This window comes from Pantherophis guttatus, chromosome 14 (genome assembly GCF_059756535.1).
Source record: "Pantherophis guttatus breed Tessera chromosome 14, ASM5975653v1, whole genome shotgun sequence".
Taxonomy (NCBI): Eukaryota; Metazoa; Chordata; class Lepidosauria; order Squamata; family Colubridae; genus Pantherophis; species Pantherophis guttatus.
The window spans coordinates 13,117,928-13,134,160 of record NC_142076.1 but is presented as its reverse complement, the minus strand read 5'-3'; the positions used below and the strand labels follow the sequence as shown (position 1 = coordinate 13,134,160).

The 16,233-nt window shown below is 43.2% G+C and overlaps 1 protein-coding gene across 19 annotated transcripts in view; it reads right to left on the bottom strand.

The window, feature by feature from the left end:
• The window catches only part of MAPK8IP3 (mitogen-activated protein kinase 8 interacting protein 3), a 71,882-nt gene that overhangs the window by 29,948 nt on the left and 25,701 nt on the right, over positions 1–16,233 (bottom strand). For 5 of the 19 annotated variants that reach the window (XR_004593447.3, XM_034430263.3, XM_034430265.3 and 2 more), the window contains exons 7-13: positions 15,592–15,691; positions 15,016–15,134; positions 13,026–13,037; positions 7,186–7,203; positions 3,108–3,165; positions 1,962–2,114; positions 131–212 (exon numbers count right to left, since the gene is read on the bottom strand). Coding sequence is in view for 17 of the 19 variants with exons in the window: in XM_034430263.3 (XP_034286154.2) it covers positions 131–212; positions 1,962–2,114; positions 3,108–3,165; positions 7,186–7,203; positions 13,026–13,037; positions 15,016–15,134; positions 15,592–15,691 (542 nt within the window). In the remaining 2 variants the exon portion in view is untranslated. The remainder of the gene's footprint in view (positions 1–130; positions 213–1,961; positions 2,115–3,107; positions 3,166–7,185; positions 7,204–13,025; positions 13,038–15,015; positions 15,135–15,591; positions 15,692–16,233) is intronic. The other 14 variants (XR_015729834.1, XM_034430266.3, XM_034430269.3 and 11 more) reach the window with 6 other exon arrangements.

Sequence of the window (16,233 nt, the reverse complement as noted above, 5' to 3'; positions counted from 1 at the left end):
CATGGCAATGCTCTGATGTAAACGCGTAGTGATGTCATAATTTCAGGGTCATGATTCAAGGAAATGGAAAAGAAAGACCCTCCCTCCCCAAATCCCCTTTTTCCCTAGGCATTTTAATAATGTAATATACCAATTCTGTACAGAGATAGCTGCTTACATCCTCCACCTCTTCTTTGGGTTCTCGGCGGGCAACTATCACCTCCGATTTCACTCTGGGGAGTGGGAAAGGAATGAAATTTATGAAACAAGTCCAGAGGTTACACAAAGGCAAAACAGGAAAAAAAAACCTTGAATTTTCAATCATCAGATAGGCTGGTTTCTTACCTGTCTCCCAAATCTAAGAAAAGTTAGTAGACATCTTTGCATTATCTTGAGAATAGTTGGAAGACAGGAAGTGTCTCTTAGGAAACTAGGTTTAATCCACATGCTTTCTGACAGATAAACTAGCCATTATAGTGGCTGCATGGGGTCAGATTATTTGAAGATTATTTGTCTTTTCCTAGTCATATCTACCCAACCCACCAGAGCAGGGAAGCATGAGATGTTACAGGTTCGCTCTCCTAAGAAGGTCCATCTGGTGGGGTCAAGAAGGGTCTTCTCTGTATTGGCTCCCTCCCTGTGGAACATCATCCCTGGGGAGCAAAGGTTGGCCCTCACTTGATACTCTTTTGCAAGGTCTTGAAGATGGTTTTGTCAGTGGGACTGGGGACTCCAGAGTGGTATGAAGCCCATCGAGTAATTGGTTGGATGGAAAGCTCATTGGGTTTTGCATTTGGGGTTTTATTTTTATAAACCATCCAGTCAACATGAGTGAGTTGGGCAGCCATATATATTTTCTAAAATAAATAGATGCTGCCCTTGATATGAAAAAGAGAGAAACTAGAAGATGTAAATCAGATCAGGGCATGAAGAATAGATCAATAAAAAAGAGTAACCAAGAATTTTACAGTCCTTTCAAAAACATTGTGTGATTTCTAAGTCCCAGTTCAGTGGATTTGTATTTTTCTTAATTACACTCACAACAATAATATGAAGGGGGAATCAGATCTGGAAAATTAAATTAAAAATTGAAATTTATAAGCTGCCCATCTCACTGTCCATTGACTCTGTGAGGCTTACAACATTGTAAATAAAGCTACAAAAAGTTGAAACATTAAATATTTTAATTTTAAAAATGGACACAGGTGAATATTACACAGTAGAATTTTGTGAATCTTTCAAAAGGACTTTATGGATTATAGAAACTCACAAAGTCTTTTTCCTCTACAACATTAAAGGTTCTCCTTGTCCATTTTTAAATCTTGGTGTTTACATGTAGCTGTTCTGACCCAGCTCCCCAAACATGACAAACCCCACTGAAATGAACTCAAACGATTCCTTTAATTTGCCGGCACCCTGGCAAAAAGTTTCTCTCTCAACGCAGGCTAACAAGTCTGTCCGGCAGGGAGATGAATAGTTGTCTGCCACATCTATTCATCTCCGTCCCCTGCCTTTTATCCCCAGAGCTAGAGTGGGGCTTCGCTAGCAGGGATGGCTCTTCTGTCCCAGGGATCGGCCCATAGATTTCCACTGCTTTCCTCTCCTCTGCCTTCTGTGCAACCGCGCATCAGGCACGGGACCAAGCTGTTTCTCCTCCTCCACCTCCAGACCTGGGGGCTGTTGACTCTCCATCTGAGGCTGATGGGTGGTCCAGGCTCCACCTTTGTCTCTCTCTCTGCCAGCTCCATTCCCTCTTCCCCCTCTGAGCTCTCAGGTTGCCTTGATGCTGACCCTGACTTCCACGCCGCCTCCTCCTCCTGATTTGGCTGCTGGAGGGGCCGGCGGCCAACAAACCACAACACTAGGTTTATGTGGTTAGGTTAGGAGTGCTGACTGTCTCAGTTGCCTAATGCTGTGTCTATTTCAACCCTAGAGAAATAATCCCACTTGAGAAATGAATCCAAAAGTAGACGGCCACTCACTTTTTAAGCTCTTCCTCCAGTTCCTTGATGCGGGCTTCCATCTTAGATTTCGCCTGCTTTGCTGCTTCCAGTTCTCCTTTCAACACCTCTTGTTCTCCTGTAAGCTGGTCCACTTTTGCAATTAAGTCATTCTTCACAATATTCAAAGCATTTCTGCAGCACGGCAAGTCATCGAAAGAAACAGAAATATATTCAGCCTCAGAATATGGCTAGCATCATAGGAAACACTTTTGGGGAAAAAAACATTGATCGGTAACAAAAGGAACAATGGGATATCGTGGAGAGTCATAGATAAAGCATAAGGTATTTAAACTAAATCCTGCATTTTAATTAGTTGGACTCGCTTCGTGCCAAGTTATCAATGCAACGAAAATAAACAGATTCGAGGCTTTCCTAACCAGGCCAACTAAATTGTCAGCTATAAATCCTTCCCAACCTGGCTATGGGTGTTGGGAGTCCACCAATATCTTGGGCTCCAAGAATAAGAAAGGATGTGGCATGGACAGAAAATGTTCCCCACAATTTGCCTTTGCAAATTGATTGGGTAGGTTGCAGGGGTGGGCTTCAAAAATTTTAGCAAGGGGTTCTCTGCCCGGTTGCTGGGTGGGCGTGCCCATGGTGGGCGTGGCCTAGTCGGCCTCCTGCACCACGGCAAGGGGGCATTTTTGCCCTCCCCGAGCTCCGGAGGCTTTCCTTGAGCCTCCGACAGGGCAAAAACGGCCTCCCCAGACTCCAGAGATCCTCTGGAGGCTGGAAACGGGCCCATTTTTCCAGAACTTCCAGTAGGCCCGTTTTTCACCCTCCCTGAGCCTCCGTGTGCACCCTGCATCCAAAATGGGCCACGTGGGGACTTCTGGGAGGGGCAGGGTTGGTAGGGCTAACCAGGAGTGGGATTTGGGGGTTCTCTGAACTGAACAGAATCTTAGCTAGAGGTTCTCCCGAACCCTCAGCAGCCCACCCCTGGTAGGTTGGGTGAAAAAAGCTGCAAAACCCCAATGGGCAAAGATCTCAGCAGAGATGAAGAAATCAAGGACAAGATGAACCGAACAAAACCGACACACGCAGCATCTCGTCAACTAGGAACTCATGCTAAACTCACAAGGAAGCAGGAAATTTTGATCTGGAGAAAGGGAGGGGGAATCTTACTTGGTCTCTAGCAGCTGCGAATTCTCCATCAAGAGATTCCCCACTTCTTTGCCCATTCCTGGGGGAGGTGGAGAAAAAAAAAACCCATACAAATTTTGACACATACATTTTGGCAAAAGAAAAGAAAAGCTCTCTCTTTTTTGAAGAGATATAACTTTCTTGTTCAAAAGCTTCTCATTAGTTACAGAGAATGGAAGGAATGGCACCAGAAGATGTGTTCCATTCATCCCAAAACTTCCTTCAGAATTTAAGGTGGAAGATTATTTGGGGGGCTTGAAATGCTTGCCTGCAGATTTGCTGCCTATACTCTAAATAGCTGTCATTTTTTTTTTTAAATAAAAAAAGTCTAGCTAAGGACCAGTTCAAACTACACTGGCTTGATTTCATTCTGGATTTTAAAAAATCATGATTCTGAAAAGGCAGAATGGGGCAGAGGTCAACACGCTAAATTCAGCAACTCTGGATTCATTTTCTTGTTTAGCCCAGATGCAAACTGAGCATCATTCACAGTCTAAAGTATTTAACAGAATTGGTGCAAATTTGTTTTTTTTAAAAAAATTAGAAAATGACTATATAAGCTACTCTTCAAGGAAGGTTGATACAAACAAGGAATAATTATAATGAAAATTTTCTTTGGAGCTTAACAGCCGATGGCAACCCTTTGTCAATCATGGGATGGGAAGCTAAGCATCCTTGGCCTGGTCATTCTTTGGACAGAAAACCACTAAGGAATCAAGGACTATGAGCTAGGCTGGGAAGTCCTCCAAAAAAGCTTGCCAGGAAAAAAAAAACCTGTGGCAAATACTTTCATACTGTTGGCAAGAACAAGTAGCAATTTGTCTGTGAAGTTATCAAGAGCTTACATCAAGGGTACCTTAATTTGCCTTCTGCACAGGCCGCGACACCTTGCCTGAATTAAAAAAAAAATACTAAATAGGATTGGTCCTGGTTTGCCTCTGGATCAGAAATACATGGAAGGGAATTCTGGGAGGTAGGCTAGACTGAGAAAACAGGAAAAGTTCCTAATAGTACAATCTCTCATTTCCATAATTTTCCCAAGAAATGTACATGAAGGTGGCCACAAAATCCACCAAACCTATGCTCAACCTGAAGGAGACCTCATATTTTTACCTCAGCATGTAATTGCTGAATTGGTCCTCCTATTACAAGGCCTTCAGGTTCTTATAAACCATCTGTCACCTGGCTCTTTTTTTAACCTAATACTTCGTTGACATAAAACATTCATTCAACCAGAGGACAACTGCCCAATTTATCAAGAACACTGAAAAATCTGTATTCTCATTATACTGAATCGCTTTTTCTAGAAATCTAGAGGCATATTACAGTACTGACAGAAGGAATTCCACAAGTGCATTCCAAACTTGACAGTCTTTTTAGTTTTTGAGAATCTTTAAGGGTTTTTTCACAAATAACATAACCTTTCTCTCCCAAGTGATTGAATAAACTGAGATGCTACCTCTGATTTAGATGGACCTCAAACCATGAAAGAGTCATTTGGAAGTCTTGGAACCACCTAAGCCCGTGATGGCGAACCTATGGAACGTGTGCCACAGGTGGCACACGAAGCCATATCGGTGGGCACATGAGCATTGCCCTAGCTCAGCTCCGGAATGCATGCAGGCCAGCCAGCTGATTTTCGGGCCTTCTGGGCCGACCAGAAGTCAGGAAACGGGCTTTTTCCAGCCTCCAGAGGGCCTCAGGGGGGTGGGAAGGCCGTTTTTGCCCTCCCCAGACTCCTAGAAAGCCTCTGGAGCCTGGGGAGAGCGAAAAACGGGCCTTCCGGTCCCACCGGAAGTTGGCAAATGAGCTGTTTCCGGCCTCCGGAGGGCTTCTTGGGTGGGGGAGAAAGCCGTTTTCTCCCTCCCCAGGCTCCAAGAAAGCCTCTTGGAGCCTGAGGAGGGCAAAAAATGGGCCATTGCGTGCCAAAAGCGTGGGGAGCGTGGGGGGGGTCACGCGTGCATGCACAGGTGAGCGGGGTACATTGAATTATGAGTGTGGGCACGTGCGACCCCCGCTTTTGGCACGCAATGGCAAAAAGGTTAGCCATCACTGAGCTAAGCTTTATCTAAGATAAGTTATACCAAGAAAGGCTTCCTGTCTATGGTCCTATCCTTGCAGCCAATTCGATTGCATTGAAGTTCGTTCTTTATAGGGCAGATTTCACTTCAAAGCACTGAGAGTTCAACAGAGAAGAAACAGATTTCTTCTATTACAAAATGGAAACGGTACTGCTTTGAATCATTTTGTCCCCATTTCAGATGTTAGAAGAAGAGGTCTTCTAGAGATCAATAACATAGCCAACCTCAACCAGAATCCAAACTCTCTTTTACTTCAGACTAGGTAGGAAAAATAAACTGGTTTTTGTTTTTTAATATGTGGGGTCTGTTTAGGTTGCTTTCATGGGACAAATGCACACTCAGGACAAATGAAAAGTTAACAAGAGAACCATGGGAGCATACATAAGAAGTGAGAACACATCACAACACACCAGAGGCAGTGCACAGACCTTCTTCCCACAATCAGATGGAGATGAGTTAGAGATGGCAGAGGAATGCCCACTTCCCAGGGAGAATGGAAAAGCAGCTGCAGTTGTGTTTGAGAGGACATGAAGAGATTAGCCCCTTTTGATGTTTCAGGCAGCCTTTGATCTGCACGCCGTTTCGTAGGGCACAACCAAGAACTAAATCTTTGGGGACATTAACAAGGAACTGCTCCTTGTCTTGCCTTTTCCTTTTGAGTCCAATCTGGCTAGTGAAAGAGTCCACTATTCGTCATTCTAAAGGTAAAGGTAAAGGTTCCCCTCGCACATATGTGCTAGTTGTTCTAGACTCTAGGGGGCGGTGCTCATCTCCGTTTCAAAGCCGAAGAGCCAGCGCTGTCTGAAGACGTCTCCGTGGTCATGTGGCCGGCATGACTCAATGCCAAAGGCCCCAGAACGCTGTTCCCTTCCCACCAAAGGTGGTCCCTATTTTTCTACTTGCATTTTTTACGTGTTTTCAAAGTGCTAGGTTGGCAGAAGCTGGGACAAGTAATGGGAGCTCACCCCCTTACGCGGCGCTAGGGATTCGAACCGCTGAACTGCCGTCCTTTCGATCGACAAGCTCAGAGTCTTAGCCACTGAGCCACTGTGTCCCTTTTACTCTTCATTCTAGCACTCCTTGAACATTCAGAGAGGAAAGATGAGCAATGGGGACTTTTGTAAGAACGGGGGGAACTTGGTCCATGCCATCCAATCCTGATATTTAATGCAGACTTTGAATGCAAGTTTCTTTAGATATGACCTTCTCCAATTTAGAATAGAATGATGAGCTTTTAATCAATAATATCGCTAAATAAAGAGCAAGTCGGGAATTTCAGCTGCCGCACCAAGAATCGTTTGGAAATTCGTTTATTTTGAGATAGCATCGAAGTCTGACAATCTGGTCATCTCTGAGTAGATCCCTTAGAATGAGTTGCTTGTATTTTTAATATTCTTTTTCTAACAGGTGGTGGAAAGAAGCTATGATAGACCATCTCTACATGCAGAAAATTAGCAGTTCAGGAAAAGCCTTTTCCCACCCACCCCACATTATTTTCTGAAATGTGTGATTTTTGAAAAGAAAAGTTTGGAGCACAAGTTAGAAAAACTGCCCAAAGCATCAGCACAACATGTCAAGGTAAACGAATCACAAGGAAGTGGACTGCTTAGAGACAGATCTTCCCATCAGCTTGCCCCAAGGAGCAGAGTTTCCACAAGAAAGAAATGGGGGGGGGCAGGGAAGGACCCATTTTATGGCCCCCACTTGGAAGCTGCTTGAAACATCAAAGCGGATAACCACCTAAGTCCCAAGAGAAGAGGAGAGGACAGTAATACCTCCTAGATGATGGCAACTGAAGAAGATCTGCTTCTCAATAAAAAAAAGCACCTTCATTACCATCACAGGGATCAATACAAAAAACATAAACCAAAGTCCCAGAGGAGCCCCAGAAAGAAGACCAAAAAAAAAAAAGGATGAAGAGATGCCAAGTGAAAGGAAAGGGGAACAACCATATGTTTTAAAACTGGCTTTCGCCTTACCAAAGAAATCATCCCGTACTATGAAAGTCATTGCGTATGAGAGAAGAGGAAGGGAAGGAGCAAAGGATCCAGAGGGGGAAGAGATACAGAAGAGAAAAAAAAGGGGGGAAGGGAAAGGGAGGGCAGGGAGAGAGAGAAAAAGCAGCCATTAAATACAACTCAGCAAATGGTGATACCGTCTTTAGCACGTATGTGTATGGGAAAAAAATCATTTACATGACAGCAAGGCAATTCTTCACCGGTTTGATCCAGCTTTAGCAGAAGGACCTGGTCCTTGAGTGAAACCAATCAAGTGACAACTCCTGAAGGCCATCATTGTTCTCTCCACCTGAGTAACAACCACCTTTCACATCATCAGATGTGATAGTAGAAAATACAGCCTAGAGAAGTTCCAGAAGAATATAACTTCTGGGTCGAAAGCTTGAAGGAGCACCCTCCCTCTTCTGATTTCGAAAGAACATCTGTCCCAAAACCTTCTCCTCCTTTGGTAAATAAACTGTTGTCTGTGGAGTCCTTGGTGCTCTCTGAATTTGGTTGTTTTCTTGCAGATGTTTCATTATCCAACTAGGTAATTAATTATCAAACTAGGGGAATTTTTGGTGGGTGGGGGTGTGTCTGGGGATTGTCATGTGAGTCGGGTCTGGTCTCTGGGGGTTATGTGAATTTCGTTGTATGGGTATACTGGGTATACATGTACAATGACAATAAACTTTATTTATTTAACATCTTCCGTGTGAATGAATGAGTTTATCTAATTGGGTTGCCTAGTTAAGCTTAAGATGTTACTTAGTTGGGTGTCGGGTCAAGACCAAGAACAATGTGGAACTATTCAGTCAGAGGTGATATTCAGCCGGTTCGGACCAGTTTCGGCAAACCGGTAGTGGAAATTTGTACTGGTTCGCCAAACCGGTTGGCCTCGCTCCCACCCGCCCGCTGCTCGCCCCGCCCACCCCCTCCCTATCTATGTTGCCTTCGCCATGCGGCCCAGCTAATCACCTTTCCTCTGCACCTCGCCCACTCTGCTCACCAAAGGTAAGCATGCCGCCCACTTGCCGTTTCGCCTTGAGTCAGGGCCCAGGGAGGCGCCATTCCCCAAGGCCCCGCAGCCTCTGCCCGCTCACCGTTCACCTTGGCCAGGTTGAGGAACGCGCCATTCCCCGGCCTTGCCCCGGAGCCTCCGCAGAGTCCAGTTCTTTATCTGCTTACACACAGCAGACAGAATCTTGCCAAACTAAATAGTAATCTTGCCTTACTACTCCTAGCACACTGGATATGACGTAGGAGATTGCCTAGAGAATGGCTATTCTAATTCTCTTCCTCTGTCTTCTATCCGGCTCCAGACTGTGCTGCCTCTTGTCTCACCCCCTTTCTGGAATGTGCTCCCCCCACCTTCCTTGAAAACTGCTGTTTTGCTGTAGTCCATCAACCCAGTTTTCTCTCTATGGGCATCACTGTCCCTCACATTGGATAATGAAACATCTGCAAGGGAAAAAACCAAGCTCGGAGGGCACCGAGGACTCCTTAGTTCAACCTTGAGCTACAAATATTCTCTTCTAAAGTGTTGTCTGAAGAATTCTAAAGAAACCCAAAATCAAAATCATATGCCTTGTTTTTTTGTGGGTTAGATCCAAATGTTCTTTCCTTTTGAGAGAACGAGAGGGAAGTTTTGGGAAGAGCTCCTTGCATTCAAGGAACAAGGAATTTGGGGATCCGTCTCATCATGGTATCCTTAAGTCCACCTCTCAGAACTGGAACATAGCAGATGAAGAATGCTGTTGCTCTAGGACCCTGTTTTTAATGTTATAACAGCAAGAATCTTTCCTCCTATCGAACAAGATTTCTGTGCCTGTCCTAGGCAAGATACACAAGTAATAAACAAACAAACAAAAAAATTTGGAGAAAGGAACCATCAAAATCAAACAGTGCCTTTTCATAGGCTGCAACCAAATTAAAGATCTTCATTACTTATTCAGTCATTCTCAAAGGCAATGAAAGAGGATTAAAGAGGGCATCAAATATCTTGGATTCAACCCTGGGGATGCAGGCCCACTTCTGTAGTATTAAAAACATAGAAACACCCAAACTCTAAGGAAGAGCTCATCTTCTCTTGGAGGAGGAAGAGGATGGTGCGAGGAAAGTCCTAGCATTTTTACTCTCTGGAGAGAGTAGATGCTAGTATTGATACTTTCTTTGGAGAAGCAGAGGGATGTAAAACTGGAAGCAACAAAGAGAGTAAACCGGGGTTGGTAAACCTTTTTCTATTAAAGGTTGCATTTTGGGAGTGGGGGGGGGATGATGTCTCGGGGACCCTGTTTCCAGGAGCTAGAAGAACAGTAAAGGAGAAGCACAGCTTCTTTCTCTCTCTGCCATGTCCCTTTCTTTCTTTCTTTCTTTCTTTCTTTCTTTCTTTCTTTCTTTCTTTCTTTCTTTCTTTCTTCTTTCTTTCTTTCTTTTTCTTTCTTTCCTTCCTTCCTTCCTTCCTTCCTTCTTTCTTTCTTTTCTTTCTTTCTTTCTTTTTTCTCTCTCTCTAACACTCTCATCTCATCTATCCATTTTGATTTCTGGGAAATTCACTTTCTTTTCCTCCGTTTCCTTATCTTCTTCTCCTTATGAGTTTTGGCCCATTTGAACCAGTGGTGAGATTCAGCGGTTGTAACAACCGGTTCGCTTTGTGCGCCTTCCGGAGGCCGGAAATGGGCCTGTTTCCAGACTTCCGGTACTTCCAATAGGCCCATTTTTCGCCCTTCCCAGGCTCCAGAGGCTTTCCTTGAGCCTCCAGGAGGGCGAAAACAGCCTCCCCCAGGCACCGGAGGCCCTCTGGAGGCCAGAAACAGGCCCATTTCTGGACTTCTAGTAGGCCTGTTTTTCGCCCTCCCAGAGCCTCCGTGTGCACCATGGCATCCAAAATGGGCCGTGTGGAGACTCCTGGGAGGGGCGGGGTGGGAGGGGTCAGCCAGTCCTTGGAACAACCGGTTCAGCGAACCAGATTAAAATTAACAACAGGTTCTCCTAAACTGGTCCAAACCGGCTGAATCCCACCCGATTAGAATCACAAAACCTGGTCTTGACTGAGGCTAAATAACTTGAGAGCTGCAGGTAGCCTATCCTGACAACAACCTCCCAATTTCAGAGATATGATGAAAACATTGGGTTTCTTGGTGCTGCTTCTACCGCTATCTTTAGAATAAGGAAATAAACGAAACAAGAACTTTAAGAATTCCACTGGATTAATCTAAACAAGCTTTCTGCTAAATACAGTACTTGACCGGATGATGATTTTATTGGATTTTGTAGGCCTCTGGGTCTTAAAAATCTGAAACACTGGTTTGCCAAGTCTTGTCACAAGTATCTGCTGTTGCTTTTAAGATATGCCAGATAAGGATGGCTTCATCATTTAAGTAAAGCGCAGGGAATATTAATGGCAGGGCAACAGGTTGGTGTAAGAAACAAAATACCCTTAAAACAACCTTTTCTTTATAATACTGGGTCAACTTTTATCAAAAGCTGCTGGAACTAGATTGAGCAACTACCAAATCTATGTCCTTCTGTCATATAAGCTTAACTAAGTGGGAGAGACAACTAAAGGTTTTTGGCTTCCTCTGGGCCGTTCCTCTAGATCAGTGTTTCTGAATCTTGGCAGAAAATGAGTGGACTTCAATGTCCCCAGCCGACATGATGGCTATGGAATTCTGGGAACTGAAGTCCATACATCTTCAAGTTGCTAAGGTTGAGAACACTAGTAGAGATGGTGCTGCTAAGGCAACAGAGTTCCATATCCAAGGGTAATTTTGCTCAGCAATACTACAACCTTGCCAAGGACCAAGGCGGCTCCAAATTATGGGCAGTCAATTACATACAAAATACATACAAGCAGGGTATGATGGCAATCTCCTTTTTCTACGGTTGCCTCTCCAGGAACTGGTTTTCCAAAAGCACATGGCTTTTGATTCCAAAAGGAATGCAGAGCCATCAAGATGAGTAGCTATTTGTCTAAAGCAGTGGTGAAATCCAAATTTTTTTACTACCGGTTCTGTGGCCATGGCTTGGGGGAGCGTGGCAGGGGAAGAAAATCTCCATTCCCACCCCACTCCAGGGGAAGGATACTGCAAAATCTATTTTCCCTCCCCACTCCTGGGGGAAGGATACTGCAAAATCCCCATTCCCTCCCCATTCTGGGGCCAGCCAGAGGTGGTATTTGCTGGTTCACTGAACTGCTTAAAATTTCCGCTACCAGTTCTCCAGAACCTGTCAGAACCTGCTGGATTTCACCCCGGATCTAAAGTCATCAGGCATTCAAACTGACCCAAGGGAAATTTTAAATCATACCAGGTGGTACCACCTAGTTGGTCTTGGTAGATTTTCAAAAATTAACTAAGAATGAATTTGATTAGGGCTTTAGTTGAGAGACTACAAGGACATTCCAGTGTTGTAGATAAGACTGGGAATTTGAAGGGGAAAAATAGCCAAGAAAGAAATGCCAAATTACTCTGCTGAATCCACGGGGTCAACCAAGAGTTAAGCTCCATCCAAGGAAACCATCTTTTAAAGCCAGTAGACCTCAAACTGAACTCTAGCAAAGAAGGGGAAAGTATAACTGTTCAAGTGAATTAGTTCCTGATTATATGAGATTAAAGAAAAACAATCTCTTGCATTCTCCTCTAAAAGTCCCAGGATTATTATTAACAATTGGAAAAAGGAGAACATCACAAACTAATTAATTGTCCAGTAGTTGTTTTCTCCACCCACCCCTTATTGTTAGTTTATCAGAAGTAGCGCCAGATCCATCCAGTTAACATTAATTAAGACAGTAATTTCATTCTGGCAACCCCTAAATATTGCAGGACTATAATTCTCATTATCCTTGACTGCAGGCTAACCTGATTGGGGATGAAGCTCAACTAGAACACAGGGTGAAAGAAACTGGTGACTTAAGCACCATTCTCCCAAATGAGGGTTTTTTTAAAAAAAAATCACCTAAGAATGGATGGATATTTAATTTCAGGCTTTGAGTCCTGACATGTCTTAATTAATAAAGAAAATACAGTCTTCATCCCATATATCAGGATATCCCACCTTAAATCCCAAAGTAGATGGGATCAAGTAGACAGATAGGATGGAGACTGCAGGAAGGAAATGAAAGCAAAAAACCAGAAAGTGATTTCTTGTGTTCAGATACCTAACTGTCAGGAGCAAGCAATCATCATCATCTTCTTTTAACAACCCCATAATCCCTTGCGGGGTGGAGTCTGGGAAACTGAATGGAACTAGCAGAGTGTTTACTGGCCGGATGCCCTTCCTGTTGCCAATGCAGAGTTTTGTTCAGCAGATATATTCTCATAGTGCCCAGAGAGAGAAATATCTGCCTCTATCTAGGATCGAACTCACAGCCTCCTGATTGTGAGGCGAGAGTTCCACCTCTAGGTCACCGCGCCACTCCTTAGGAGCAAGCAACCATAGCCTCTCATAAATACCCAGTCAGTACCTTTATTGTTTGCCACATATGTTACAAGAATCTCTTCATACTGCTTGCCTTTCCCTGGGAATGACCAGTTAAGTCTTAATGGCTCTTGGGGGAGGTCAAGCTTATGCTGTATGTGGCTGCACAATGATTCCAAGCTAGGTCCTTGCTTGACTCCTCCTTCCAGCCTAGCTGGCAGGTTCCCAACATCCACTGTCCAAACTAATAAAAGTAGGGAAAGGTAAGTACCAAGTTAACAAAAGGAACTTTGACAGGATTTATTACATGTGAATATCCTCTTCAACTGTTTTAAAATTCTAGAAAATAAAAAAAGGAGAAGGAGAAAATAAACCAGGAAACTAAGGAGAGGAGAAATACACACCTGAAAATTCCCCTATGGGCCATGTCCCACGAAGCACAGAGAGAGGAAGGAATGGAGTGGGGGGAGGGAAAAAAAGTCAATCAATGTCTAAAACCAACAACAACAAAAAATAATTCTTGGATTTTTTTTAAAAAAACAACTCCCTCCTCCCTTCCCAAGACCCCAAGACAATGATTCTGCCGTTTCCGTATCAAAAAGCATGAAATCATAAAGACAAGGTCCACCGTGACCATAAACAGCATGAATTTACATGAGGAAAAAAGCATGAGGGGCATGAGAGGGGAAGGGTCAATGTTTCAGATGAAAATGTGTCTGAGGAGCTTGCGAGCCCCTCATTTAACCTTGCTTTTTCTCACAGTTGTATTTGGTTTTCATTAAGAAATTTCTCTTGCTTTCTTTGCATTGTTCTGCTTCAACACAGCGAGAGATAAAAGAAAAACGTGACTCTTTTTTGAAACCAAAATCTCACTAAAATGCTTAGGAGTGTCCCACCAGCAGCTCCACCAAAACCTCAAGCATACCTTAGATGTCTACCAAGGATATTTGTCTTGTCCCCTGGTTAGATATTTGTGTGTGTTCTTGAATGGTTTGGATTCAGGTGTCACATTATCACATCTGATGTATTTTATTTGTTCCTACTATCTCTCTATGGGGTGTGGAGGAGGGAAGGAGAATGGAATAAGTTATGGTTTGTCTGAGGGCAAGCAGCCTGTAACCGTGGCTTGCTATGGCTTGCTTATGGATTGCAACTGTAGCTTAGCATGACATGCAAATAGAGAGTATGATTTGTTGGTAGTTTTCTGGTTTGTTCGTGATTTCCTTTGGGCCTCAAACATCCTTCTAACTCTCCTATAAGATGCCAAGTGAGCCCAACAATTAAAGACTGGCAGGAACCAACCAGAAATTGAGCAAACAAGTTATGAGCGAGGTGCTGTGAAGACCTGACTCTTCCCTCCAAGAACTGGGTTAGGTTGGGGGGGATTTTCTTTGGTCTGGCAAATCTTTGTTTTATAGATGGTTGTGAGCAGACTAGAATCATTATATACTGTAGATGGCCGTATAAGTCAAATGAAGATCTAAAGGCAACAACCGGTAAGCTAAGGTTTGTTTAATCATAGTTTCTTAAATAAATCCTAACTGGCTGGGATTAATCCATAAAACATTGCTCACAAACCATAATAGCTGGGTACACCCAACGTACTACAGGTATCTTCATTTAGCGACCAAAATTGGAACCCAGAAACTTGATTGTTTAAATGAAGTGGTTGCTAAGTGAACCTGTGGCTGTACAAACTATTTCCTTTGTTTTAAGCTCATTGATTAGCTATCTGCTCTATAGCTTATTTGCTTTACTAAATGCTTTTTAAAACCTTTGCTACGAATCTCTAACATGCTTAACTGGATAGGTTGCTGTGCCTTGCAAGTGGAGGAAAAAGTGAGAACAAAACATGATTCCGATCAGAGAATCCAGCTTTTTTTAAAAAAAAAACCAATGACATCTTTTAAAGGTATAATAAGTTCTAAGGTTAGGAAGAATAACTGCCTCAAAGGTGAGAGAATTGAACAGGCAAGATTCTTAGTAGCCCGAGAGTAATAGGTATCATTTACACCACAAAACTCTTTCCCAACCTTGAAACTAATGGAATAAATTAAGCAAATTAATTAGAAAATGCAGAACAAAAAAAAAATATTCATACATGTTTTAAGAGGCTACGTTTATATATACCGCAGAATTCTGCATAACCCCGATTAGTAAATTTTTGCCTTTTTCATACCTAAACTCTCCGGCATACGTTAGATAAATCTTAAAACTTGAAATTAAAATGGCATGGATTGGTTTCCCCCTTTCCTTTTCTTTAGATATTTCAATGATCCAGTTAAATATGTACTGACATGCGATAAATTCGTGTCCAGAACCTACTTCGAAGTATGGTTGTGAGGATAATCAAGGGAAGGATTTTAAAAGCCATGCCTTTGAAATAATCTTTACCTAGGAGATCTGCTCCTTCATCCACGTCTCCAATGGCCTCTGAGCCCACTTCAGTAAGCTCGGTATACAGTGAATCAGTATTGATGCCAAACGCTTTATTCACTATCCCTTGTGTTGGGCTATTTAATAAGAAGAAAAATTAGATACACATTGCAGCAAGGAATATTTTCGTTTTCCTCTCTTAATCACAGAAGGCAGCTTTTCCACCCAAAATACATTTTCTTTACTCTTATCCCAACCAGCAAAAGCTTGTTCTATGCAGGAAAGAAACCAGAAATTGGTAACTGACTGTTCAGCACAGTGTTTCTCAACCTTGGTAATTTGAAGATGTATGGACTTCAACTCCCAAGATTCCCCAGCCAAGAGGAATTCTGGGAGTTGAAGTCCACACGTTTAAAAGCTGCCAAGGTGGAGAAACACTGGTTTAGCAGGACAGCTACTCTTACAAGGAGTTGATTGAAATGACAATGAGTAGAAATTAGACCAGCTTCATAAATTAGGGTGCCTGTTTCAATGATTCCCCATTATTTGAACCCTTTAAATGATTACGTTTGCCCACCCCCAAAGCATTCCGACCTGTTCCCTGTGCGCTCCAATCTAGGATCTTGGCACATGTCCAACTCTGGAGTAGAGTCGATATCTTGAAAATCCGACCCCTCGTCACTGCTTCCCATTCCTGTAACAAAGGCACGGGGAAACCATGTATGCTCTGGAGCCAACAAAGCATTTGGACTAAACATGCGTCATTGCTCTTCTCCTTCTCTTGAAAAACGCCGAGTAACACATGTCCCAAAGGGGCCTTTTCAAGAGGCAACTGGACTTCCTTGTTTTTCTTTGAGGATGTTTCGCTTCTCATCCAAGAAGCTTCTTCAGAAAACATCAGCACAGCTCCAACTTCTCGATGAAAATCAGAGCTGAAGAAGCTTCTTGGATGAGAAGCCAAACATCATCAAAGAAAAACCAGAAAGTCCAGTTGCCTCTTGAAAAAATACCTTTGGGACAAGACCTTGGATGACTGAGAATCTCCATAGACACTTAGTAACACAACCTGTGTTTTATGGCATCAGAAATATCATGCAGCCACAACCCAGAATGCATGCCTACCTTGTCTCTCTCACATACAGGTAGTCCTTGACTTACAACCATTCCTTTAAGTGACCGTTCACTCCTCACACTTACGACTGTCTCAGCATCCCCACAGTCACATGATCAACATCT